General features: G+C 61.2%; 1 protein-coding gene across 1 annotated transcript; it reads right to left on the reverse strand.

Moving 5' to 3' along the window:
* PTDSS2 (phosphatidylserine synthase 2) lies at positions 1–25,074 on the reverse strand. Its single transcript, XM_040255455.1, is given in 13 exon segments — positions 1–682; positions 804–989; positions 1,092–1,237; positions 1,308–1,422; positions 1,745–1,863; positions 2,001–2,114; positions 2,514–2,564; positions 2,852–2,986; positions 8,514–8,581; positions 12,071–12,153; positions 18,984–19,085; positions 24,892–25,016; positions 25,018–25,074. Coding segments are annotated over 13 exon segments (1,446 nt in total). The 3' UTR covers positions 1–537.
* Between the last annotated feature and the right edge of the window lie 334 nt (positions 25,075–25,408).

Consider the following 25,408-nt stretch of genomic DNA (forward strand, 5'->3'; position numbering starts at 1 on the left):
TGCAGGCCTCCACCACGGCTTTTATTTGCTGTTTGCTTGTGGAGGGGACCTCAGCTCGGCCACAGAGACCCTCATGACCTACTCGCGATGGTGGGGACCAGGCCTCGGAGTCTCTGCCTCCCTCCAGCACCATCCACGCACCCTCCAGCTTAGAGGGTCAGATGGGAGATCCCGAGGAAGGGGAGGTGCCCTTCCCCAGCCTCTTCAGGGTGTCCCTGGATGACTGTCCTTCACACAGGCTGCCAGGGGGTCGTGGGGGACCGGCGGGGCCCAGGGAGCAGGCGGGCACCACGATGCCACTGCTCGGGCCAGGCCACCTGGGTGCCGAGGCTTGGGGTCGCGGAGACCCCAGGCTGACTGCACAGAGCGGCAGGGGCTCTGGCTCCACAGGGGCTGGAGCCAGGAGCAGGCACTCACACGCACCGCACACATACCCCGCGCCACCGTGCCCCCGGGAGGAAAGGGAGGCAGAGCCTTGAGGGCTGAGGCTGCGGGCAGGTTCACGGCGAGAATCACCAAGGACCGACAGCCCGGGCGTCAGTGTGGGGCCGGCACCCCTTCTCTGTCGGCCTCCTCGGACCCCGAGGCGTCATCAGGCCCGGGTGTGCGCCCGTCCGCGCTGCCGTCGGCCCTGCCCTGCTGCTTCTGCCGCCGCGTCTCCTTGTACCTCAGGGTGATGTCCCTGCAGGTAAGCGGGGGTGGGTCACCACAGGCTGGCCCGCGAGGGGTCCCTGGATCCCGCCCCGCAGAGGAGCTCAGGGCCTGGGGCGGCAGGCAGGACACCCCGGGGCGGCGGCGCTCACCGCAGGAAGAAGCGCCAGACGGTCCAGGTGAGGGCGAGCACGGAGCCGAGCGTCCAGCACTGGGCGATGTAGAAGGGCAGGGACAGCGTCAGCGTGTGCGGGTCGTACTTCACCACGATCAGCAGCTCCGTGACCGTGATGGCCGCCACCAGCCAGGCCTGCTGGCCCAGCTTCTTGTGCAGCTTCCTGCGGAGGGAGGTGGGGCTGCGCCGAGGCCGAGGAAGGCCCCGGCCCCGCCCCGCCCACACCACCACCCCGGCCCCGGCCCCGCCGCCCCGCGGCCCTTACGGGTCGTCCATGAAGTCGTAGATCTCCCGCATGGCCACGCCGCCCACGTTGACGAAGAAGACGAGCCGCAGGAGGACCAGGTAGTGCTCGGGGGGCAGCCACAGCACGAACTTCAGGTAGAAGGTGTTCAGCTCTGCCAAAAGAAACTGGGGGCAGAGGAGGGTGGCGCGGAGCCCGGGCTGGCGTGCGCGGGAAGCCCAGCCTCGCCGGCCTTACCACCAGGATGATGCCGCACACGGCCAGCCAGCGGCGCAGGCTGGAGGCCGGCTTCCACTCAAAGCGAACCCAGCTGTAGGGCGTGAACTGGAACACGATCCTCTTCATCTTGCCCCTGGAACCAGCGCCCATCAGCTAGGGCAGCGCGCTCGGGGCACGCCGGCCTCCCCGGCCCCCCAGGCCTTTTCCTGGGCAGTTTCTTTACTTCTTCACAGAGGGAGGCAGCCGGGGAGGGGTGACCCCAGAAGGGCTGGCAGGGAGGACAAGGAGCTGGGTGGCCAGGATGGGCTGATGTCCTGGTCGCCATAAGAGCAGTGCCCAGGTGGAGTTCACAGGAGGCGACATCCTCGCCTGCGGCCCCTCCCCACTGGGCCTCTGGCCCCGCAGGCCCCGCCCCGGAGCCCAGGCCCGCCAGATCAGCCGCTCTCCAGACGCACCTGTAGGTCGGAATGCTCCAGAGGCCCTGCCACTTGTACGTCTTCAGGGACAGCCACTCGAGGGTTTTCATGCCACAGTAGATGCCCAGCCCGTTGCAGACGAGCACGTCCATGATCCACTGGGGGCGGGAGGCAGGTGGGAGGTGGCGCCACGGGCCCCCAGCACCAGCGGCCCTGTAGCGGGGGCCGGGAGCTGCCCTCCTCCCCCACAGTGTGGCCGGTGGGGGTGGGGCGTGGCCTTGCGGCGGGCACCTACATGGTCCCACCAGCACTCGCTGAAGTTGGGCAGCTGGTGCTCCAGGCTGTACTCCAGGAACTCGAACATCACGCTCACAATCGTGCACATCCACCAGTCCCGGATCATCAGGGTCTGTGGCCGAGGCCGGCGCGTCAGCTCTCCGCGGTGGGCCCTCCAGAGACGGCCCGCCCCTCCCCGCCCCACAGTCCTCAGGGACGCAGAGGCAGGGGGGCCGTTTCCACTCCAGCCGCCCCGACTCGAGACGCTGAGGCAGCTCTCAGGCGTGCCCCAACCTAGGGCTGCGAGCGATTAGCTACGGGCTTATCCCACCCAGGGACCGGAGGCCTCCGTGGGTCGGTCTCCCTTGCTCTTTGCTGCAATGCCCAGGACACGTGAGGTCAGGTTGGGGCCCCAAGCCCAGCAGCCTGCCTGTCCAGCACTGTGGGCCCCGCCCACCGCATGGCTGGAAAACAGCCCAGAGCTTAGGGTGGGCCTGAAACCAGGTGTCCTGTCCAACAAGGAGGTACCTACCTTCAAGTACCAGCCGATGAAGTGTGCAGGCACGAAGCCGTCCAGCTTGTCCTGTGGGGGCAGATGCAGGCCTCATGCTTGGTCTGCCAGTGCGAGCTGGGAGGGGACCCTGCCACCGCCAGAGGCACCCTCACACGTGAGCTGCTCACCCGCCGCGTCCCCCACCCCATCCAGTCTGCAGAATGACTCAGGTTCCAGAAACAGCCACACCTGGGGGCAGCGCCCAGGAGCCTGTGCAATGATCCACCAAGCTTCACGCCCAGGATGTGGGATACAGACTTGCCAGGGGGAGACCCCATAGTGTGAGGCCAGTCAGGTGGCCTCTCCCGGGCACTCACCCAGACGTTGTGGAAGGGGTCGGTTTTGTTGTCTGCATCGTAGATGAGGCAGTTTCCCCCGTAGTCCCTCTCTGGCAGCGGGACCCCCAACCTGGGGTCCACGTACTTCAGAAACTGGCGCCCGTCCTGGACGGTCTGCAAGGCCAGCGCCCGTGTCAGCAGGGCGGGTCTGCAGCGTGCAGACAGCGCCCACCGACTGGGAGGGGAAGCACCTGTCTCAGTGTGGCCCCACGTGGGGCCGGACAGAGGGGGGGCGTCTCAGGGCCGAGGGCGTCCCCATGCCCCCACGGGGTCACAGGTGTGCCTCCCATGGAGAGGCTCAATCACCAATTTTCCCCTCTCCTACCCTAGTATGTTCGGGCTCCAGACCCCACACAGAGAAGCGGCATCATGGGGTGTGCCTCTTCAGACGGTGCCTGGGCAGCCTCTCCTGACACGCAGGTGCCAGCGCCAGCCAAACATGCCTCTAGACCCAGCACAGAGACTCTGGGTGTCACCCCCAGTCGGGGAGGACCCCCAGCAAGAGAGCCCCAGACACCTGTCGTCAGGACCCCGAGTACCGGCCAAGGGACACACGGGGAGGAGGTTCCAGGTGGGGTGACGAGATGTGGTCTGTGGCGCGCGGACAGATGACACCCAGGCCTGCATCTTGTCACATGACCGAGGTGACGGCACGAACAACTGCCATGCCCCCACATGTGCTCTGGGAACCTGGGGTCTGAGGGCCAGGAAGCAGGGCAGCGCCTGTCAGCACTGCGTCCCGAGTCAGGGTGGCCCCCGGACTCTGGTGCCAGGTCAGCGGGGCTCAGAGCCCTGACGCTCAGGCCTCAGAAGGGAGCAGCGCAAGCGTGACAAGACTCTGTCTCAGGGCATCCGAGGAAGTCGCTGCCGTCCCAGCCTCGGGCTCATCAACCAAGCCCAGAGGCCAGACCAGGAACCTCCACTCCAGCGAGGGCTGAGGAGGCCGCCTGGGCCCTGGGCCCTCTGTTCAGGGCAGCAGCCGGGCGGGAGAGCTGCACACGAAGGCCAGGACCCTCATGGCTCATGCTGCTGACTGACAGGGTCCAGACCCAGGGTCCTGAGCCATTCTAAAGACCAGGTGCCCTGGAGAAACGGTTGGCTCCAGGGCTGGGGCAGGGCCCAGGATGGGCCTGGGCGCGGTTTCTCCCAGCACCAAAAGGAGGGGGGTGCTCAGAAACAGGAAACAGAACACCAAGACCCCCCACAGACGGGGCTCGTGAGCGCTCCCGGCCGCTGAGCCTGGACACTGAGCACAGGTCAGATACTGACTCATAACCCTGAGGAGGAAGCAGATGACCGCGGGGGCGCTGATGTCAGAACCAAGCTGGCGAGAAGACGCCCCCACAGGCTTCCCGCAGGGCGGCGGGGCTGCTCCCGCTCCTGTGAGGGGCCTGCCTCCTGAGGGCCGGGGCGGGGAGCCCGACAGACACGCCTGAGATCTCTGGACCATCACCAGCGGTCAGGATGTGTCAGACCCTAAAAGGACCACCAGTCACACCCCCTGCAACCCTGGTAGCAAAGCCAGAAAAACCCATGCCAGGCCAACTACAGACAGTGTCTCTCATGAAGACAGTCACAAAAATCCTCTGCAGAATCCTGGGCGAGTAAGTCCAGCAGCATATACAGAGGGCCATACCCCACGACCCAGCGGATTCATCCCAGTGCTGAGGTGGTTCAAAACAAGGAAATGAATTAACACATCATGTTAATAAAGGGGAAAACCCACATGATCATGTCATCTGATGCAAAACAAAAGCATCAAACCAACAAAATTCAACAGCCTCTCATGATAAAAACACTCAACAAATTAGGAAGAATGGAACTTCCTCTACTGATACAGGGCATCCAATGAAGGCTCCCTACTGAGGAGTTGGGGGTGGGAAGGCTGGTGCTGGGCAGTGAGGCCAGAGATGGACAGACAGACAGGCTGGCGAGGAAGACGTGAACCCCCGTATCCCTGCAGAGACCCCCTCAGAAGCCCCCTGAGCAGCAGCAGGGCTGTGAGAACGAACGAGTCAGGCGCAGCCGACGGCGCAGAGCAAACAGGCTGTGCTTCCGACGCCCAGACCAGCAGAGCAACGTGGAGCCAAGATAAGCCCGCTGAGGACGGCATCAGGAGAGACACTTAGGGACACACTCTGAAAGCCACAAAGCGCTGCTGGGAGCAAAGACCCACGTGCCGGGAGAGTGCGGGGACGCAGAGAGGAGGGTGAACGAGAGGAGGTGTGGGCTTGACTTAGGGACCAACTGTAACAGACGGTGCACACAGTGTGAGGTGTTCGTAACAGGAGAAAGTTGGTGAAGGACTAACGGAGCCTCTCTGCACCAGCCTCACAATCCTGTAACTCTGCTTTAAACTACCGTTTCTTTTAAATAAATAAAATATGGACCATTAATAAACATCAACCAGAACAAAAACTGGTCTCCCCAAGACATACCGACGTCCACAAACACGTGTCACGAGCAGTCACGGGCGTGCAAGCAAACCACAGGAGCCACGCCACCACCTCACACCAAGAGCTGGGGGCGTGGAGACACCAGGGGCTGTGGCGGCTGGCGGGGCTGCGATGTGGGCACGGCCGCCGTGGGGCGCAGTCCGGCGGCTCCTTAGAGGCTGGCCAGGGTTCCTCAGCAGTCCCACTTCCAGGCGTGTCCTCAGGGGAAGGGAAAGCAGGGCTGCACAGACACTCACACGCCCACACCCACAGCAGCGTTACACACAGCCGCCAGAAGTGGAGGCAACCCAAGTGCCCGCTCAGCGTCAGTGAGCACACAGGCGTGGCATAAACACCACGGGACGCTGCTCAGCCTCAAAGAGGAAGGACACCCTGACAGAGGCTGCAGCATGGATGGACCTCGAGGACGCGCTGCTCAGAGACGCAATCCAGCCACAGAAGGACGGGTGCTGTCTGACTCCCCCAGAGGACGTCCTGGAGGGGTCACATCTGTAGACACAGGACGCGGATGCGGGGCCAGGGGCTGGGGCCGTGGCGGGACGGCAGTGAGTGTCCGTTCGGGAAGATGAACAGGTTCTGGGGACGATGGTGGGGAAGGTAACACAGGCCGGTGAATGTTCTAGGGTCCTGAGCTGGAAATGGTTGAGATGGTAAATTTTATGTTATGGAATTTTTTTTTACTATAATTAAAAAATATTTTTAACTAAATGCACTGCAATAAACCTCCCTAAAACTGTACCGAGTTCTACATACACGTGTGTCTGTGTGTGTATGTGTATGTGTGTGCACGCATGCACAAGTGAGTAAAACTGCTCTCTGGATTGCATCAATGTCTGTTTCTTGGTTTATACCATCTTATACATATATTTATTTTAAATTGAAGCACAGCTGACTCTAGTGGCTGTGAAAGTGAAGAGAAACTAAAGAGCCGCTTGCTGCCAGTGAGAGAGGAGGGTGAAAATGCTGGCTTAAAACACAAGACTGAGAAACTAAGACCACGGCAGCCAGTCCCATCGCGCGTGTGCGCCCAGGCACTTAGGTCAGACTCTCTTCAACCCTACAGACTGCAGCCCTCCACGCCCCGCTGTCCACGGGGCTCTGCAGGCAAGAATCCTGGGGTGGCCTGCCATGCCCTCCTCCAGGGGGTCTTCCCGAGCCAGGGCTCGAGCCCAAGGCCGCCTACGCCTTCTACATCCCAGGGGGATTCTTCGCCACCGAGCCGCCGGAGAAGCCCCTCTGTTCCCATCACTTCATGGCAAACAGAAGGGGAAAAAGTGCAAGCAGTGACAAGCCTTCTCTTCCTGGGCTCGAAACTCACTGCGGATGGTGACTGCAGCCGTGAAACTGAACGGCGCTTGATCCCTGGAAGCAAAGTGGTGGCAAGCCCGACAGCGTGTTAGAAAGCGTCGCTTTGCCGACAGCAGTCAGTCCCAGTCAGAGCTACGGTTTTCTACGGTCACGTGTGGACCTGAGAGCTAGACAATAAAAAAGACAGCAAGTCGGAGAACCGAGGCCTTCGAACTTGCTGCTAGAGAAGACTCTTGAGAGTCCCTTGGACTGCAAGGAGATCAACCCAGTCAATCCTAAAGGAGATCAACCCTGAATATTCAGTGAAAGGACTGAGGCTGAAGCTGAAGTGCCAATACTTTGGCCACCTGACGTGAAGAGCTGACTCCCTGGAAGAGACCCTGATGCTGGGAAGGACTGAAAGGAGGAAAAGGGACAGAGGATGAGAAGGGTGGACAGCAGCACGGGCTCAGCGGCCACGACTGTACTGTGGGCGACACTGAAGGACGAGGAGCCTGTCGTGCCGCAGTCCATGAGGCTACAATGAGTCAGACACAACACGCTGACGGAACCATAGCTGACTCACAATACTGTGTTAACTTCCGGTACACACGCTATCTTATGTTTAGGCAAAATACTGAAGAACTGCGTAAAAGAACACGAAACCTCCCTGTGTGATTTTTTCACAACTTCCTGTGAATCTAATTATTCCAAAACGAAATGTAAAAAGAAACTCAACATGAATGAACAATCTCGGTGTAAAATATAAAACCGTGGGGATTTTAACAGAAAACAGGAGAAAATCTTAATGAACTGGTCTTGGACAAAGAAGTCTCACACGTGACATGACAAGCAGAAAAAGAGAGGACGCCTGGCCCAGCACTGTCAGAAGAGCAGGCCCAGCTGCAGCCCGGGGGAGGGGCGTGCACGCCGCCGGCCGAGGGCCCTGCGCCGGGGCAGCACGGAAGCCCTGACCCCACAGTAACCAACCGCCTGGTTTCTCAAAAGGGCAAAAACAGACACTTCACCAAAGCAGGTGTCTGCTTCCTGGGTCATAAATGCAGAAGCTGGAAAACATCACGAGCCATCCTAGAAATGCAGTGAACCCCCTGGAAAGACACTGGCTAAAATAAAAGATTCTGATGACAGCAAGAGCTGCGAGGGCCTGGCCATTGGGCCAACCCGCCAGGACACAGGAGCCCTCCCAGGGTCAGGCACACTAGAGCCCGTGCTGGCGGCGCCGAGCTGCTCCTCTCACACCCGCCCCACGCCAGCCCACACTGCTGGAGGGACAGACAGACGGCGGGGCCTCCACCAGAAACACCTTCCACGGCAGGGGAGCACCCGAGTGAGCTTCAAGGCCGCGAAGGCCACGCGGCTCCACTCACACAAGTGTCCGAGACAAAGTGCAGCGGTGCAGCGCGGGACCGTGGCGGGCCGGGCTCCGCGCCGACTCTGGCGTGTACACACACACAGACACAGACACACACAGCGTCACGATTCCCGGCCCTGCACACCTTCCCTACAGGCAAACTCCCACGTGACGGTGACTCACTCAGCCGTCGCTGGTGGTTCTGAGACTGAATTCTGAAGTCACACTTGCCTAACCCAGCAGACCAAGGCGTGTTATCAGACAGATGTCAGCAGCAACAAATCCTGATCCGAGATGTCCTAAGGAGCTGAGTTTCCAACCTCCTCCCACTGACCGCCTTGCTGAACACGTGCCAGAAGGGACCAGCGCACACGCAGCCACACGTGTCCTCAGCCTGGAAGCGAGGCCACGGCGACTGGCCCGGCCCACGCTGACACTCAGCGCCCCGTGTCTGCTGCCAGAGCCTCCTCTGCCACCTCACACCCACCTGAACCCCCCACTCACGCCACCAAGAGAAACCTCTTACCTGGAAGAGTATGAAGATGAGAAACAGCTCGTAGACCACACTAACGCAGAGCCAGAATCTCCAGTAAGCTGCGGAGAGAGAGCACAGAGGGTTAGGGGCGCTCGCCCCGCGGCCCTGCAGACCCCCACGCGGCTCCTGGACAGCTGGCACGCGTGGGCCCTGCTCCAGGCCCCTCTCGGGCTCCTAGCAGAGACCTGGAAGCAAGCTCCAGCCCAGGGGTGAGCACACAGTCCTCTCCGAATGCTCTTCCTTCCTTTTCTCCCGTTCCTGTCCCTAATCCTGCATTTCGCTTTGCCCCCCCTGCTGCAGCAGAGACGGCCCACAAACCATGGGACGCAGGCAGCGACGGCAGAGGTCCCTGTCTTGTGTCCGTGGGGACGCTCCCGACCCTCGTCGCTAGGTAGGTCTGCAGGGTTTCGGTAGACTTTTTGTCAAGTTTAAGAAAATCTCTTAATCCCAATGTGCTGTCGAACTGGTTCCATCATGGACGAATATGAGAACCTACTCTTCTGCCTTCATGGGAATCCGTTTTTTACCTTCAGTGTTAGTTGATGAGTGACGTTAACACATTTTCTAACATTAAATGGTCCCAAATTCCTGGGATGACTTGTTTTAGGAAACTGTCCTCAGTTCCAGTCAGCATGCTTCTCTGGCGGCAACACTTGGCACGCACATTATGCACTTTAAAGTTGCTGAGCGTCCACCCCAAGTGTTCTCACCGTAAAAACAGCTGAGGTTACACGAGGCTGCAGAGGCGTAACTAACCGCACTGCAGCAGCCGCTCTGCAACACGCGCCCGAAGTCGCCACTCAGAGCCCTCAAACTCACACCACGCGTTGCATCCCAGCAAAGTGGGGAGAAGCACCCCTCACCGCCCACCTCCCACTCTCTCAAGCTCAACCTACCCTGGCAGATGAGACAGTGGAAAGGGGAAGGTCTAGAGCTGCTCCAAGAATCTCCATAAACCTGTTTAATAAGGCCTAAGACACCTGCTTTCCCTATGCTTATGTCTGTGGGGAAATAAAGCCCACCCCCGGCTTCTTTTAAAAGCTAATTAAGAAAGAAGCTGTGCACGCACACTCGGCCACGGTTATTCCAGCTACTCCAGGTCAGCCGTGACCACGGCACCTGCCCGCCCACCCTGAGCTTCGCTGGGACCCGGGCCAGGCCGTGCGGCAGGCGAGCAGGGCATGCGCAGGCCTGCTCTCCGGAAGCGCGCGGGACGTGTGTGGCGCTCGTCTCCCGGGTTTGAGTCCCTTGGCAGCCGCCTGGGCACAGCTGTGCACACACTGGGCCCTGGGGTGGCCTGGCACCCTTGGAGCCTGTCCCGCATCTGTCTGCCAGGAGATCTGTGAGAACCCAGTCTCGCACAGGCAGAAAACACAAGCTGGTGAATTCCTGGGAAAATCGGCTATGTACTCGGAAGGAAACAGCTGAGGTGACATTCTTCATGCCGGTGAAGATGGGACGCCTGGAAAAGTCTCCCTGGTTCAAGGCTCCAGCAGCAGCCCCAGGACTGTGGTGGGGGACGTGGGGGGACGCCGCCGTGGTGACCAGCCGCCGCCTGTGAAGGCAGCTCTGTCCCTCCTCGCCCACACTCACGTGGGTCAGAAAGGCTCCCCACCCCCCGCCACGTGACTGTGGAGCCCACCAGGAGTCCAGGCCTACCCACCCCCACCCCTGGTCCTCAGAGGCCCTTGTCCATCCCCCGGCCAGGGTCTCCACACGCCCCCCGGCCCCGCCCCACGCTTCCTGAACCACCCAGAGGCTCCTGAAGCTGGTTCCCTGAGTCTGTCTGCCCTGCTCCCCAACCGAGCACTTTTATTTTCTTCCTGGACATCAACACTGGCCATCTCAACAGCACTGGCAATGTGCCTACTCACTCCAGCTTTCAGAGAAAGCCACAAGTGAACGTAAAGACCATGAAAGGAAGGGGGCCTTTGTAACGGGCCAGACCCAACTCCAGTCTCCGGATAACTCAGCTCCCCAGACCGGTGGGCCTGGAGCCTTGTGTCTGCTCCCCCAGGAGCGACCTGAGCCGGGCCTAGGAGGGCGGGGGGGTGGAGACCCCGAAACACCTCCTCATGCTGTCCTCCCGGCCTGCAGATGCAGCCTGGTTTCAGGATTTGAGGACTTCCCACCGAGCACCAGGTGAACAAGACATCTGGCAGGCGCCCCCGTGGTAACTGACCGAGGCTGGCAGAGAAACAGGGTCACACACAGCAACTAAAGAAGGGCAAGGCCACAGTCAGAACACAGACCAGACACCACAGAGGGGAGGCCGGTCGGGGCCCACCTGGCCCAGAGCCGCAGACGGGCTCAGAGCACACGGCCGCGTCCGGCTGGGCGACCCGGGCGGGCCCCGCCTGTCCCGCCGCTGACTTCACCCGGGCCTGGCGCCCCGTGGCCTTGCTACCCCACCCTGGACGGGCTCCGCGGGAGTCTCCAGCACTCGTGTTCTGCCTCCCGAGGCCATCTGACAAGCATGGAGCACACCTGGTTTCTCACTGATTCTGGTTTCTGACACTTGAGCTCACTCCTCCACTCTGGCTAGGAGTCCACACCCTTCCTGGGCAGCACTGGACAGGCCCAAGCCAGTGGAGGAGGTCCTGCGGCGTGAGCTGGGGAGGCCAGGGCAATCACACTGCCCCATGCCCCGGGCAGGGACCATGCTGGCTTCATCCACACCAAGGTCTCGAGGGGCCGAGCAGCTGGTGAGACCCCGGCTCAGAGCCCCTGGGCACGTGAGCCTGAGCCCTCCCTTCTGGAGTGAAGCTGGGCAACAGCCAACTCGGACCCTAATCTGCCGCTTCCACAGGTAATCGGGTAGGGACACCCACGCGCACACGTGGGAATTTACCGCAGCCTAGCTTATCACCGGGGAACGGGAAACCCCCTAGTACACCATCACTCCAGGACGGCATTCGTGCGTGCAGTATGTTCAGACGAGGACTGAGTCCACCAAAACCCCGGTTCTCAAAACGTTCACAACGATGTGCTTGTGTGAAGCCTGAAGTGAACAATGGTACGAGACACAAGTGCAGTCCCCTGCTAATGTTTCCACAGCTGTGCGTGTACACATGCACACAAACACTAAAACTTAACGGTGGTCCTATTCACGAGTGGTTTCTATTTTCATTTAAAAGGATGCCCTGGGATGGAGGCGGAATGGTGGAGACAGGAGAGCCGGCTGTGGAGGGCTCCCAGGGACCCCCTCCCCACCGTGAAGGGCAGGGGGCCCTGCAGCGGAAAGCAGAGCCACCTGAGAGGCCACGCCAAGGGCCCTGCACAGCCCCAAGGCCCCTCCGCCCCCAGGAAGACTTCCCTGACTAGCACCGGGTGGGCAGCAGCGGGACACGAGGGCCCAGAGTGGGGGGAGTTGGGGGAGAAGAGGGGCTTCCCGGCGCCCGCGAAGCCCGTCTCGCCCGCCCTCCTCGCTGACGTCTGCAGGCCGGGGGGTGGGGGGGCAGGCCTCTCACACGCAGCAGCACAGACACTCTCGAGCCTCAGGACAGCACCGCCACTCGGCACACACGGAGAGAGGAACGGCAAGTTACCTGGATGAGGTCTGGAAAATGGCCCGTCTTTAGCTTGTGTGACTCCAAAACATAAGAAAACCAAAATACTGGCCACAATACCTCTGCAAATAAAGAACAAACAGCCCTCAGTGTGCAGAAGCGTGAAGCTCTGGGTCGGCTCCTCCCAGGCAGGAGGTGGGAGGGAGCCTGGGGCACCCGTGGTGGGGACCGCCCCGACCCCCGGTGGGGCAGAGCTGAGGCTCAGCTGTGGTGAAGCCGGTGGCCGAGCACCGCCGCCCTGGCCTGCACGGCCCCCAGAGGCAGCACCACGCCCGGAGAAGGCCCTGGCCCCGGCTGGCTTCTGTGCAACATCGAGTGCTAAGGCAGGCTGCACGGTAGACACACACACCACAAACCAACCAACCCCTCCAGGTCCACACACGACAGGCCAGGGCTGTCAGGGTCCCAGCGCTTCCCGCTCCAACAGGCGGGCCCCTTGGTGGCTCCCTCAGCCCAGGGCTGCGTATCCAGTCTGAGCAGGAGCCCCCAGGAGACAGCGGAAGGCACGCAGACACACATGGCAGCCTGCCCGCCACAGGAGCCAGGCCCCGCCTCACGTGCCAGGCTGTGGCCACCCCACGGGGCCCCGGAGCAGGCCTGAGGACCCCGAGCCCCGGCCCCGGCGGTCAGCGCGGACTGGCTGTGGGAAGCACATGCGGGGCTGCCCAGGGCAGCGGCCACGCTTCCAGGCCCTCCCGCCCCAGCGGGCCTACCTGGGAGAACCTGTCCACCAGAAGCACTTTTAGAGGAAAGCAAATACATTACACTTTTAAATAATCTTTGAATTTGAGAACAGAAAAGTTACAAAGAGAGAACAGAATTTCCCACGTCCATCAGTCTGGGACCTGTCACAACCAGTGAACCAATACTGGCACAATAACTGAAGCCCCCAGTGTTTCTTTCTCCCAGATCTGCTCAGTTCTTAGACTAATGTGCTTCTCCTGCTCCAGGCCCCCCGGCCCCACGCCACACTCCTCAGGCTCCTCTCGGCTCTGACAGGCTCTGACGGGCCCTGTGTTGATGGCCTGTGCAGTTTTGAGGGAGACTGGGCAGGTGCTCTGTGGCTGCCCCTGAATGAAGGCTGTTGCTGCTCATGACTAGATCAGGGCTACATGATGACTACAGATGTTAAGAAGACCCTCTTCCCGTCATATCAAGGGACACGCCATGGACACGCCATGGACATGCGCCAGACCACTGGGGCCAACCTGGACCCCCGCAGGGGGCCTGGCAGGTGCTCCCCTCACCCTTGGGAGGGAGGCCCCTGCATGGGGTGGGGAGCAGCTCCACAGCCCAACAGGAACCCTTCTGTGCAGGAGGTATATCTTCTCCTGACTCATCTCTGGCATCAGCACGGACTCGATGCTATCGACATTGTACTTGGGTTATAATTCAGCACTTGATTGCTTTCTTTGCTCAAACTCTTCCAGCTTCGGCTGCTGGGAGCTTTCATTCAGCTCCTGTATCTCTTTGACATACCCTATCTTTGTGAGGTTGTGTATTTTTTTTTAGCATTCCCTCCTTTCTGGTGCTGGAAGATACCCCAGGCTGCTCTTGGGGGCTCCCTCTCCCAGCCGTGGAATCGGCCACTTTTCAGGGAGCCTGGCTCCTTTACTGGAGAACGAATGGTCTTGGGAACCAAGACCTGGGCGCCCATGTGCTCTTTCCCTCTGGACCCTCTTGGCCAACAGAACAAGACGTCCGTGTGCCAGCCTTGCTCACACGCACACTAGACATGCCAGTGTGCCGCCCGGCTCCACGTTCCACTGCTCCCGAGTCCTCACCGACGCCCAGCGGCATCTCTTATCCACGGTCGCTCCCCCCTCGGGCGCCCGTGACCTCCCCCCAGCGCTGAGGCTCTCGGCCCCCACCCGCCGCCCGTGTGGTCCCAGGGCTGGCGCAGCAGGGACTTGCTGCTGACCCGCGCCCAGGAGAACCAGCTTCGCCCCAGGGCACAGTGCTCTGTACACGTCCCGGGCCTTCACGCCTACAGACCCCACTCCCGTCTACAAGGCAACTTACTGGGGTTTGGTTGGGACCTCACTGAATCTATAGGCCCAGAAGAAATGACACCTCACCAATACTGAGATCCTATCGGCGAACATGGACTGTCGGTCCCGATTCAGATCTTTGATTTCAGTCATCAGAATTTTGCAGTTTTTCTCACGTGGATCCTGTACACTTTTTTTCCGATTCACACCTGAGCGCTTCATTTTTAGGTGACTGCGGTCAGCGCCTGCTGCCCGGCCCCTCCCTGAGGCGCTGCGCTCACTCTAACTGAGGCGGGGGCTTCTCTCACGGCTGCATTCCCGCCTGGGGTCCTCTGCCTGCTGAGCAGTCTTTCCAAGCTGCACACTTAGCTTGGTGTTGTTCAGTCCTGTGGCTACCATTACGCCATCAACACGACAGCCTCAAGGCTCCAAAGCTCCCCCGCTCCCCTCTGCACAGTCCCCGCCGGGGGACAGCGCTCATCGCTGCCCTTCCAGCTCCGCCCCGTCCAGAGGCCACAGCGCTGGGCTCACAGCGGGGAGCCTCCCCAGCGGGGCTTCCTTCACTTGACAACGGGCATTTACGCTTCGTCTCTGGCTCCGTGGCTTGGCAGCTCATTTCTTTTTACTGCTTAGTAATACTCCATTGTACGAGTGAACGCAGTCCACTGTTCACCTGTTCAAGGACATTTTGGTGGCTTCCGAGTTTGGTGCTTCCAAACAAAGCTGCTGTAAGGGTCCCCGTGCAGGTTCTATGTGGCCGGGAGCGTTCCGCTCCTCTGGGTGAACACCGAGGTGCAGCTGCTGCTTCCTGCTTCGTCCTGTGACGGACGCTCCCGCTCCCACTGGCAACGGACGCGTGCTCCTGCTGCCCCGGGCGTCGCCGCACCGGGCGCTGCCCGCTGGGGCCGCTGGGCCCGTGTGTGGCGGCTCTCTCTGCGGACGCACGGGGCTGCGTGTCCTCTCCCGTGCTCACGTCCTTGCTGGTGTCCATCCCGATCTCCCGCCAGGCTCGTCTGTGCTGCTGGGATCCCCGTGCGGTGCTCTGGAGCTCTCTGCACAAGAGGACAAGCACGTGTCAGGCGCGTGTCTGGCGAGTGTCCCCACCGGCTGCGGCTTGTCTTCTTGCTGTCTCAGCAGCGTGCTCTGTAGAGCAGAAGTTTTCATTTTCATCAAGTCCGACTTACCAGCTTTTTCTTCCGCAGAGTGGGCTTCTGGCATTCTATTAAAGAGCCATCAGGACTCGCTGGAGATCTAGGGGTTAAGACACCTGCTCCCCTGCAGGGGGCGCCAGACCGACCCCTGGGAACCGTGACCCCCCCCCGTGCCGTGTGGCGCAGACCAAAAAGCCGTCTTCAAACCCATCACCAGATTTTATCCTGTGTTTTTTTCAACAAATTTTAGTTTTCTATTTTACAGTTAGGTCTATAATCCATTTTGAATTAATTATTGTGCAAAGCAGACGGGATCTGGTCACTCCAGGGGCACGTGCCATCGCTCTCCTTTCTCCGCCGACGTGCCTTTCTCTGCCGTCAAGGACGAGGGGGCCGTGTGGCTCTGGGCTCTGCGTTAGCTCCTCCGGCACCGCTGTGCAGCCAGCCCGGCAGCCGGGCAGCCTCCGCCCTCTGGCTCTGTTCCTCCTAAGTGCTGTGGGTACACCGTATTTCTTTCTGTTACGGACAGGCAACATCCATTGATACTGTACATTGTATTGATAAGTCCACACATTTACAAGTGCATAAGTCCATCCTAAAGGAGATCAGTTCTGGGTGTTCTTTGGAAAGACTGAAGCTCCAATACTTTGGCCACCTGATGCGAAGAGCTGACTCATTTGAAAAGACCCTGATGTTGGGAAAGATTGAAGGCAGGGGGAGAAGCGGATGACAGAGGATGAGATGGTTAGATGGCATCACCGACTCAATGGACATGGGTTTGGGTGGACTCCGGGAGTTGATGATGGACAGGGAGGCCTGGCGTGCTGCGGTTCATGGGGTTGCAGAGTCGGACACGACTGAGCGACTGAACTGAACTGGTGTGCATATGTACGTAAACATCCCAAATGTCACCAACAGATAGTGAGCCAAGGGACTGGGGCGTGGCCACACGGTGGACCACCCCTTGGAAACGGACCAGAATGGCCGCTGACAGGCATGGCAACATGGGCGCCACGAGACCACCATGCGGAGCCGGAGGGGCCAGACACGAGGGCGCATGCCGGACGAGACCGTGACAGGCAAGGAGGGCCTGCGGCCAGCCGTGCTGAGCACGGCCTCAGAGGAAGCTCGGCGCGCCTCCACCTCGGGGCAGCCTGTGTGATTAGGTGCGTCTTATATTAAACGACATGCCCATCAAGGTGGCTGAAGGAGGACGATCTACTCTCCTGAAGCGACAGAACACGCTAGATCCATAGAAAGAGGCGGACTTGAAGGTTTAGGGAAAGCAAACCAATTTCCTAAATTTTTAACATAAGTATTAATAAAAAAATAACCATGACCTTTGGGAAGCAAACATCAAAAGCTCTGACATAATAAAAATAAAAATATGCGTGCCCCAGCACCCTCCAGAGACAGAGGGCCTTGTCACAGCCCAGGCTGTGAGGTGCTGACTCGGACAGCAGGGGGCCCCCTCTGGGGTCTGAGGGGTCCTGCACACTCGCTGGTCCCTGGGAGAAGCTGCAGAGTCTCAGTCAGGTGCAGAGGTGGGGCCTGCAGGCTTCCAGGACGGGCTCCAGGCACCATGGCAGCCCCGAGGGCCTGGAGGGAGCTCTCTTGCCCTCAAGTGGTTGAGAGGGCACAGCAGCGCCCAGGGCCCCGAACTCCTACCCACCTGCCCTCCCCAGCGCCGCCTGAGATCACACAGGGGAGCCGGCAGAGAGCCAGGTGGCCCCGTTGGCGGCCTCTGTGCCCTCGCTCGGAGACAGACAGCTCGGGAGAAAGGCCAGCACAGGATGAAGAGCTGAGGATGTGTCCACAGTGGTCCTGGGGCGGGCCAACAAGCCCCCTTGACAATGGGGGCTGGGCTGGGGGTCCCTGGGAGCAAGGCTTTGTGACTCACCCAGCAAGCCCTCGGGACGGTGTTCCAAGACACTCTGTATGGGTGTGGGGGGCGGCTCTTCCCTGGGACCATCCTGGCCCGGTGGCATCAGGACTGCCCACCTCTGGCGCAGCCTCACAGCCACACGGGCCGCCTCTCCAAGTCTGATCAAGTTCTGCTTTCCGGCTCCCTACACGGCTGCGCCCAGCAGACGGTGCAAACCCTCCACTCAGGGCTAGCACACAAATTCACAGCGAAGACCAACTTCCAGTCAGAAATCCCCTCGAGGCAAGTGCAGGGCCCCGGCCAAACTGCCTCCCGAATCCTCAGGGCTCCCTGTGGTGGGGAGGGACAGCCCCAGGGGCCCACCCGGGGGTCCGAGAGCAGCCCAGCTGCCTCCTCGGCGCTGGGCCCCACTCCCCGTGTGCCAGGCTGCAGCGTGACCACAGAGGGCTGGGGAGGACTGGGCACTCAGGTGCAGAGCTTGGAACGAAGAGGAAGCCCCAACAAAGCCAACGGGGAGACAGGAGGGAGGCGGGGGGCCCCAGAGTGTGGACCCAGGAGCCCGGGCAGGAGGCCTGCACCCAGGGGGAGGGCGAGACGCGCCTCCCGTGTCCTGGGCCCTGGTGTCCACGTCACAGTCCAGCCAGAGGGCAAGACCCCAAGGGTGAAGGAATGCCAGCACGGTCTACCTGCTGATAATGGCCAACAGTCTCTTGGCGCCTGTGGGCTCTGGGTGGTGCCCCCACCTCTGTTCCTGCCTGGCCTCCTCCAGCTGCCCTACCAGAGCAGGTGGGGCCTGGGCCCCAGGACTGGAACAGCAATGGGGCCTTTGTGCGACCAGAGGGGAGAGGTGAGTCCACCCAGTGTAGAAAATACACAGAAACGAGTTCTAAAACCAGCTAATCTTCCCCACGCACTTCGGAGGCTGGCCCCGGGATCTCCCGGATTCAGGCAAAGGACATAATCCTGCCCACTAGTCTCTTTCTGGAGATACAAGAAGATGGGCCACACTCCCCACACGGGGCCAAAACTTTCTAACAGCCTCTTATCAGCACAGTGCAGAGCACGGCGCCAACTGATGGAGCCACTCCTGGCCTTCCAAAAAGCCCAGACACTCAAGCTCACAGCCACTGTGATTCACAGCGAGAAATGCGGATTTGGCCTTCCTCTGTGTCTAGCCAGAACCCCTAAAACCCCCGGAGTTCCCCAATTGCTGAGGGTCACAAAGCTGTCCTCGGTTATGTTTCGAATCCCCCCTCCAGAAGGGAGGTCTGCAGGGGAACCAATCACGGGTCCCCCAGCCCTCTGGGGCGGAGAACAAGCCCACCGCCAGTGCTGCCTCAGTCGATCGATCACGCTGTGTGAGGAGCCCCCCGAGGGCCTCCGGGACGCGTGGGCACTTGGCATCCCCGCCCCAGCACCATCCCCATCTGTCTGTCGCTTAGTCTTCTTATGGTGAACTTTTTATAATAAATAAGCAAAATGTTCCTTGACTTCCGTGAGCCACTCTAGCAAACTAACTGAGCCCATGGAGGGGTTACCAGGTGGCAACAGCCTTTACCACTGGGGCCTAAGGGGGGGGTGTGCAGCCTGGAGGGGCTGAACCCGGGGCCACGTGGCCCGGCGCTGCCCAGAGGGACAGCATCGGAACTGAGCCAACCTGCCAGACACGCAGGTGAGGCCTGGGGTGCCAAGGGTTGGACAGGTGGGGAAGCCGCCCCACTGAAGCTGACCCGAACCCCTGAGCCCTCCCTGGAACCAGGTCGATGGTGCCAGGGCTGGGCCGGGCAGAAGAGGGGCTGAAAGTGCCGCGAGGCCTCAGAGCCCCAGGAGTGCAGACCCTCGCCCACTGCCAGGCCGGGCGGTACCTCTTGGTGTTGTAGGCCGTGTCCCTCGGCGTCTCCTCCAGCAGGGTCACGTAGCCCAGCACGCAGATGAGGATGAAGAGCACGGTCAGGGTGTGGGCCCGCCTGCAACGCAGACACAGCCCGCGTCAGCGCACGGAGAGCACGCGGTGAGCACGCGGGCGACGCGCCCCTGAAGGAGCGCACTCCGTCTTCCACCTGCAGCGCAAAACCCACTGACCGCTGGCTGCCGGTCTCGCGACGCTCGGACGGTCCTCTGCCTGCGTGTCAGCTGGGCGGGCGGGCGGGCGGCAGGGAGCAGGGGGCAGCTCTTGTTCAGAGGGACTGGCCCACAGGTCACACAGCTCAAGCCACAGAACAGATCGCGCCGAGAGACCAACCTCGCAGTTTATGCCATGACCCCGGGTGAAAGCCCCATGAGGGTGGCGCAGACACGGGCGCAGAGGGAGGCCCCGGGACCCAGGCTGAGGGCGTGGGGCGCAAGCACTGCCGCCCACCCGGAGACCGGGCGGGGGATGGCTGCCCGGACGGGCTGGGAAGCGGCCCCTGCTGCTACCGGGCCACCCGGCTGAGGCTGCAGAGCCCCACGTGGAAGGAAGGTGGCCCTCGGCAGCCAGCAGGCCTGGCTGACTGGAAACGTGGCCACAGCCACCGCGCTGTGTCAAGCGCCACACGCCTGCCGGAGCCCCTGCCCGCTAACAGCTGTCTGCAAAGGAGGCAGAGACCCAGCTCCTAGACAGAAAGGAGCAGAGTGTGTCCTTGGGGAGACACCTCCAGCCTTGAGAGGTGTCCTGACGACCAGGCGGACCACACGCGGGAGGCCCCGAGCCCAGGACTGGCCACCGATCGTCAGGCCCCTGCCTGCCGTCGGAACTCCGTGCAACGGGGGAGAAACCAGAGTCAGTCACGAGCTGGGAGGAAACACTCCCGACGCTCACGCCTGACGGAGGCCTCTGAGCACACGGAGGGCTCTCACCAGTAAGGACAGACCATCTCCTGAAAACGCAGACAAGACTCGCCGCACACTTCACAGGAAAAGGCACGTAACTGGCCAGCCACACACGGAAGGCGCGCAGCTTCGCCGGCCAGTGGGAGCGGACGGGCGGCGAGGCCGCGTGGGGACGCCGCGGGGGCCCCCAGCCCGGCCTCCGGCAGGCCCGCCGCTTCCCCGTCCCGACCAGCTCGCTCGTTCTTCTCCCATCTTCACTCAACAGCAGTCTGACAGCTCCCACAAAAGACGCTATCGGGAGTCTAACTGGAACTGCAGGGGTTTCGGTTAGTACAGGAAGAACTGATACGTGACTGCCGCTACATGCACGTTCCCCCACCCGTAAGACAAAGGCTCTCTCTCCCTCTATTCCGCTGTGAGTTGATGCTCTGTATCACGAAAACAGAAACAGCTGTGTGCAGCTAAGTCAGCTCCAAGTGAAGAAAGCAGAGACGGCATCCATTCTTTTACATTTCACAACACTGGCGTTTAAAACTGTCAAAAGTGGACAAACTCCTACTTTAACTGTTTTAATAAGATTCAATATAACATAGTCACGTGTGAGTTTGAGGCTGCGTGGGAACTCCAGGACCTCAGCCTTCCAGCTGAACTCCACGCAGTGTCTCAGGCGCAGGCAACGTCACAGGCGCTGCTCCGGGCCGCCACTCCTGAGGCTCCCTGGAGGTGGTGACCCAGAAACTCAACTTCTGCGGGACACCAGCCTACACACAGAAGGACTCGGCGAGCTCAGCTGCCTCTCCTGGGTCAAGGAGACGGCCCACCCTTTCCACCCTATTTGCACAGGGAGAAGCAGTCGCTGGGGACCCCACCAGGGCTGAGCTGGCAATGACGAGGCGTGGGACCCTACCTCATCTCGGCCCTGAGGATGCTCAAAGCTGAGCCTCATTGCCAGGGTCACTCAGGTCGTGACAGGGGCCTGGGGCCTGAGCCCTGCCCAGGACAGCTCCAGCACACCGACACCAGACCCTGGTCGTGAGGTGAGGAGACCCAGCGCGAGTGCTCCTGAGTGGCACAGACAGCACGCTGGCTAGAATACACCATGTGCCAGCAGACCTCAGCCCTGCCTTCCTGCGCGCTCGCTCCTGGAGCAAGACAAGCAGAGGGCTGGATATGGGGAAAGGTGAGGGGGGCAGGGGCGGGGCGCAGAATCAGGGAAGGCCTCACAGCAGGCCTGGAGACTCAGGTCCAGGCCTGCGAGGCAAGAGCTGAGGGCCAGCACAGGGCGGGCCAGCAGTGGGGCCCACGTGGCTGGAGGAAGGGGGTCCCGCCCTGTGAGGACCAGACTGGCAGGGGTGGAGAGCAGAGGGGGCCTGCTCGAGCCCGGGGCATCTGCAGCCTGCACCCCGAGGGAGGCAGACGCCCCTGCGCTCCAGAACGCCCAGCTGCCTGCCCCGAGAGGCAGGGGCCATGCTTACCCTGGTGAGCATTTTCAAAGGAAAAAAAGCAAAACACAGGAGTAAGTCAGAAATCAAGGTGTTAGAACTGGCCCCCAAATCCCCCCTGCAGTACAGACTCCTGGCCAGGCTCCTTTTCAGCTCAAACACCAAGTCTGAACTCAGATTTCTCCTCAGAAACCACAGAGCCCAGAAGTGGGACAAAATTTGTAACGCAGTGAAAGAAATGTTGAAGCAGCATCCCCAACCCTGAGGAGTGAAGGCGGACGGAGGAAGAAGGTGGGAATCCACAGCAGGCCCGCCGTGCAAGAACCACCACAGAAAGTTCTCCCGACAGAAGGGAAGAGACGTCCGAGGGAAACCCGGGGGCCAGGAAGGAAGACACTCCGGGCACTGTCCTCATGAACACTGACCGGGGCCACCAGGGCCCAAGTTGGGAGGCCGGATGGATCAAAGCACACTCGATGTGGCCAAGCGCGGATGCCGGGGCTGGGAATGCTGCAGAACAAAAACGACACACAGGAAGACTCCATGCCCTCCAGACGCCAGAGCTCCCGGTGCCTCGCTCGGCTGCCTGGCTGAGAGGAGACGCGGGGATCTGGGCACAGGGATCGCTCGGCCGTGAATCCTGTGACTTGGCCACTGGGCCAGCATGAGGGCAGGAGGACAGTGGGCTCCCTGCCACGGCCAGTGGAGAATGCCCAGCCGCCAGCCCCTCTCTAGAGAGGGCCAATCCACTATGCCGCGTGGGCAGTGAGGCAGTCTGCCAAACCAGTCAGAGAAGGTACGAAGGCGTGGCGTGAGAGGCCAAGACCAGACAGCCAGTCCTGGGCCTGTGAGAGGCACCGAGGGCCGCTGACCAGCGCGACCAAAAAGGCATCAGCTGGCAGCTCGTGCTGCCCAGATGTGGGTGAAGCTGGCAAACCCCAACCCACAGTGGCTGAGGAAGGCATTTCCTGGAACTTGGGGCATCTAAGATCTGCCCTGCAAATTCTCATACCTACTCTTAAAGCATATTGCTAACAGCGGAGCCCCGAGAATCAATTTAGGACACTCACCCAAGGCTCAGTGTTGTAAGAGGTGAGCATACAACGAGCGTTTCCCAAGCGTCACAACCATCCATCTCTTCCCTGCCTTGAAGCACGCTGACCCAGTGTTGACTCACTATCTTCCACCTACAGGTGGTAACGTTTAGAAGCCCCTGTCAGGGCACTGGGTCTCTAAGAGCAATCGGAACAACGTTTAGGCATTCTGAGCTGCCGTGTCTTTGCACACTTCCCCAGAGTCTGGGGTCCCGACGTTTCCCTGAGGCGCTCCCCACCAAAGGCACCACATCTGCAGAAGAGGGGTCGGCGCCACCGCAGACCCTGCCGGCCTCTGCCCCTTCCGGCCAGAAGTAGCCCAGACTTGAGCAGACCCTTCCAGCCTCTGCCCCTTCCGGCCGAAAGCAGCCCAGACTAGGACACCAAGGCTCAACATGAACTCCAAACTCTGTGGCTGATAAGCAGACCCCCAAGCTTCTTTGAAAACGAAAACTGTTAGAACAAAGTTTTGAACATGGAAGAGTTATTTTGAGAAACTGTGGAACATATAGTCATTTCCACAAATATACACCTTTTAGTCTTTAAGTTTTTGGTAACATTCATTACTAAAATTCCCTAAAACAAAAAATTAAAATGAAAGAATTTTCAAAATCCCAGGACAGCAAGTCCATGATGGGAGACTCAGAAAGTGGCTGGGCCCTGCAAGTAAAAGTGAGCCATTCTCGCCAGGTGAGCGTCTGGTTACCTAACGGAAACATGAAGCTTCTTCCCCTACACAGGTGAGGGCAGAAGCCCGAGGTGCCACAAAAACCACAGACGCGGGCACCCTGACGCCTACGGTGGAGAGGCTGGGGCACCCGCCCCGGAGGCAGGTCCCAGGAGCTGGCGGCCCTGGGGCACGCCCTCCTCAGAGCCCCCCGGGCTCTATCAGACCTCCCCACAGGACAGCCCAACCACGGCAGGCCTCTCTGCATCCCCACGGGCAGGGCTCCACGGGCTGGCAGTCTGTGCTTCTAAAGATGCCTGCCCTCGCTCTTCTAACTCTGCCTTCTGAGATCAGGGCAATGCTCAGCATCACCCTGGCCAGCACAGGAAGCCTGTCTGTGCCAGAATCTAAGCTTCTTGTTCCATTCTGTGTCTGCCCTAAAGCAGCAAGTGGCAGCCCCTAAGACATGCGCTGATGAATGGGAAAGCAGCAAAGCAAGCCGGGCCTCAGTCTCCCTTCAGTGGCCAGCAGCTCGGGTGTGGGACTGTGCCCTCTGCCCTGCAGTCTGAAGGGGTCCTGCCCCACAAGCAGGACAGCCGATGGCCTGGTCCATGCACAGAAATGTCCAGCAGGGTCCCACACTGCTCAAGTCACTAGCTCCGGGGCCGCACCCTCACTGAGGTGGGCACCCTGTCCCTTCCCCCTCCCTCTGGCTTCAGGCCACTGGCGCACAGCAGCTTCCCAAAGCAGGGCCGGTCGTTCCGTCACCCACCCCTCTCTCACCCCACCCCTGAAGCAGCTGCCTGCACAACAGAGGAGATAACACCGACCTCATCAGAGGGCTGCTTCCCCCACCACACCCTCTCCTTGCGGCCTCTCCTGGGTCAGACAGAAGACACATGTGGCCGCATGTGCACCTCCTCTGAGGTTTCCCAGACCTGCTGAAGAAGCTGTTTCCATGCAGCATCCCTGCAGGCTACGGCCCAAAGCCACCACTGTCCCCAGGGCCCATCACGGGACTCAACTTCAGCTGGACCTGAACTGAGAAGCAAACGACAGGCACAGCCCTCCTCTCAAGCACACTTTCCAGGGTACAGGGTTTGTCGCTCTAACAAGAACGGAAGACAAGCTCAGACAAGCAAAGGATAGCCCAAGGTCACTGGGCACGAGCCATGTCTGGGACCTGTTGACCCAAGGCTGGCTTCCTGGACCCTCAAACGCAGAAGCGCCCAACTCGGCCCACGAACTCTTCCAACTCTGCTCCTGGCTGCCCCTCCCTCCGTGACCCCCCGTGAAGGGAGACCAGAGGACGGCCTGAGCCGAGGCGCGGCCAGGTCAGGGCTGTACCGGGGTCAAAGGACTGGCCTGGCGCGGGGCCACTGAGGAGAGGGAGCGCCTTCCCTCCACACTCGTCCGCTGGGCTCCTGGCGTGGAGGGCGGCGCGGATATTACCCCACTCGCCGGGGGAGCAGGGTGTCACTTCACAGGGCAGCCGCACGGTCAGAGAAAGGGGCAGGACGCAGGGCAGCGGGGGACTGCGGGCAGGGAGGCCAGGAAAAGCCGCCCGGAGGGGACTTCGGGGCCAAAGCCTCCCGGGAGAGGGGGCAGGCGTCAGAGGTGGGGGCTGGACGCCGGGCAGGCCGCGTCCGGGGGGCGGCGGCGAGAGGCCGGCGCGGGGGTCCCGGGGCGCGCTCCACCCGCGCGGCGCGGCCACGCCCCTCGCGACCCCGCCGGCGCCCGGCGAACCGCCGTCCCTCACCAGAAGAAGGTGTTGGTGCCGTCGTCGTAGACCTCGGACTCGGTGCTGCGGCGGCCCGCGGCCGGCCCGCTCGCTCGGCCCGCGGCCGCGCCGTCCGGCGGCTCCTCCGGCGAGGCCTTGCCCCCCCGGCCCCGGGGACCCCGGCCGCGGCGCCTCGGCGCCCCGGCGCTCGCCCCTCCGCATGACGCCCGGGCCCCAGCCGCTCCGCCCCGCGCCTTGACCCCACGCACCCGAGTCAGCGCGAGACCGCGCGAAGAGCGCCGGGAAGGGGTCGCGGCGCCCGCTCCGCAGGGTCTCTGGAGAGCCCAGGCGGGGGGCGGCAAGAAAAGGGCGGGCGGTGTATTGTGGGACTTGTAGTCTGAGCGCCTGGGCGCGGGGTGTCCTGGGACTCGTAGTCTCCGATGTCAAGCGTTAGGAACAGTGCTTGCTGGGAGGGATGCCACCTGGTCGCTAGGTAACTAGCGTTGCGTGAGTTGCGGGAGGAGCGACGTCTCCCTAATCAGGGGCGCCCAGGCTG

Source organism: Oryx dammah, unplaced genomic scaffold (genome assembly GCF_014754425.2).
Source record: "Oryx dammah isolate SB20612 unplaced genomic scaffold, SCBI_Odam_1.1 HiC_scaffold_15, whole genome shotgun sequence".
NCBI classification, from domain to species: Eukaryota; Metazoa; Chordata; class Mammalia; order Artiodactyla; family Bovidae; genus Oryx; species Oryx dammah.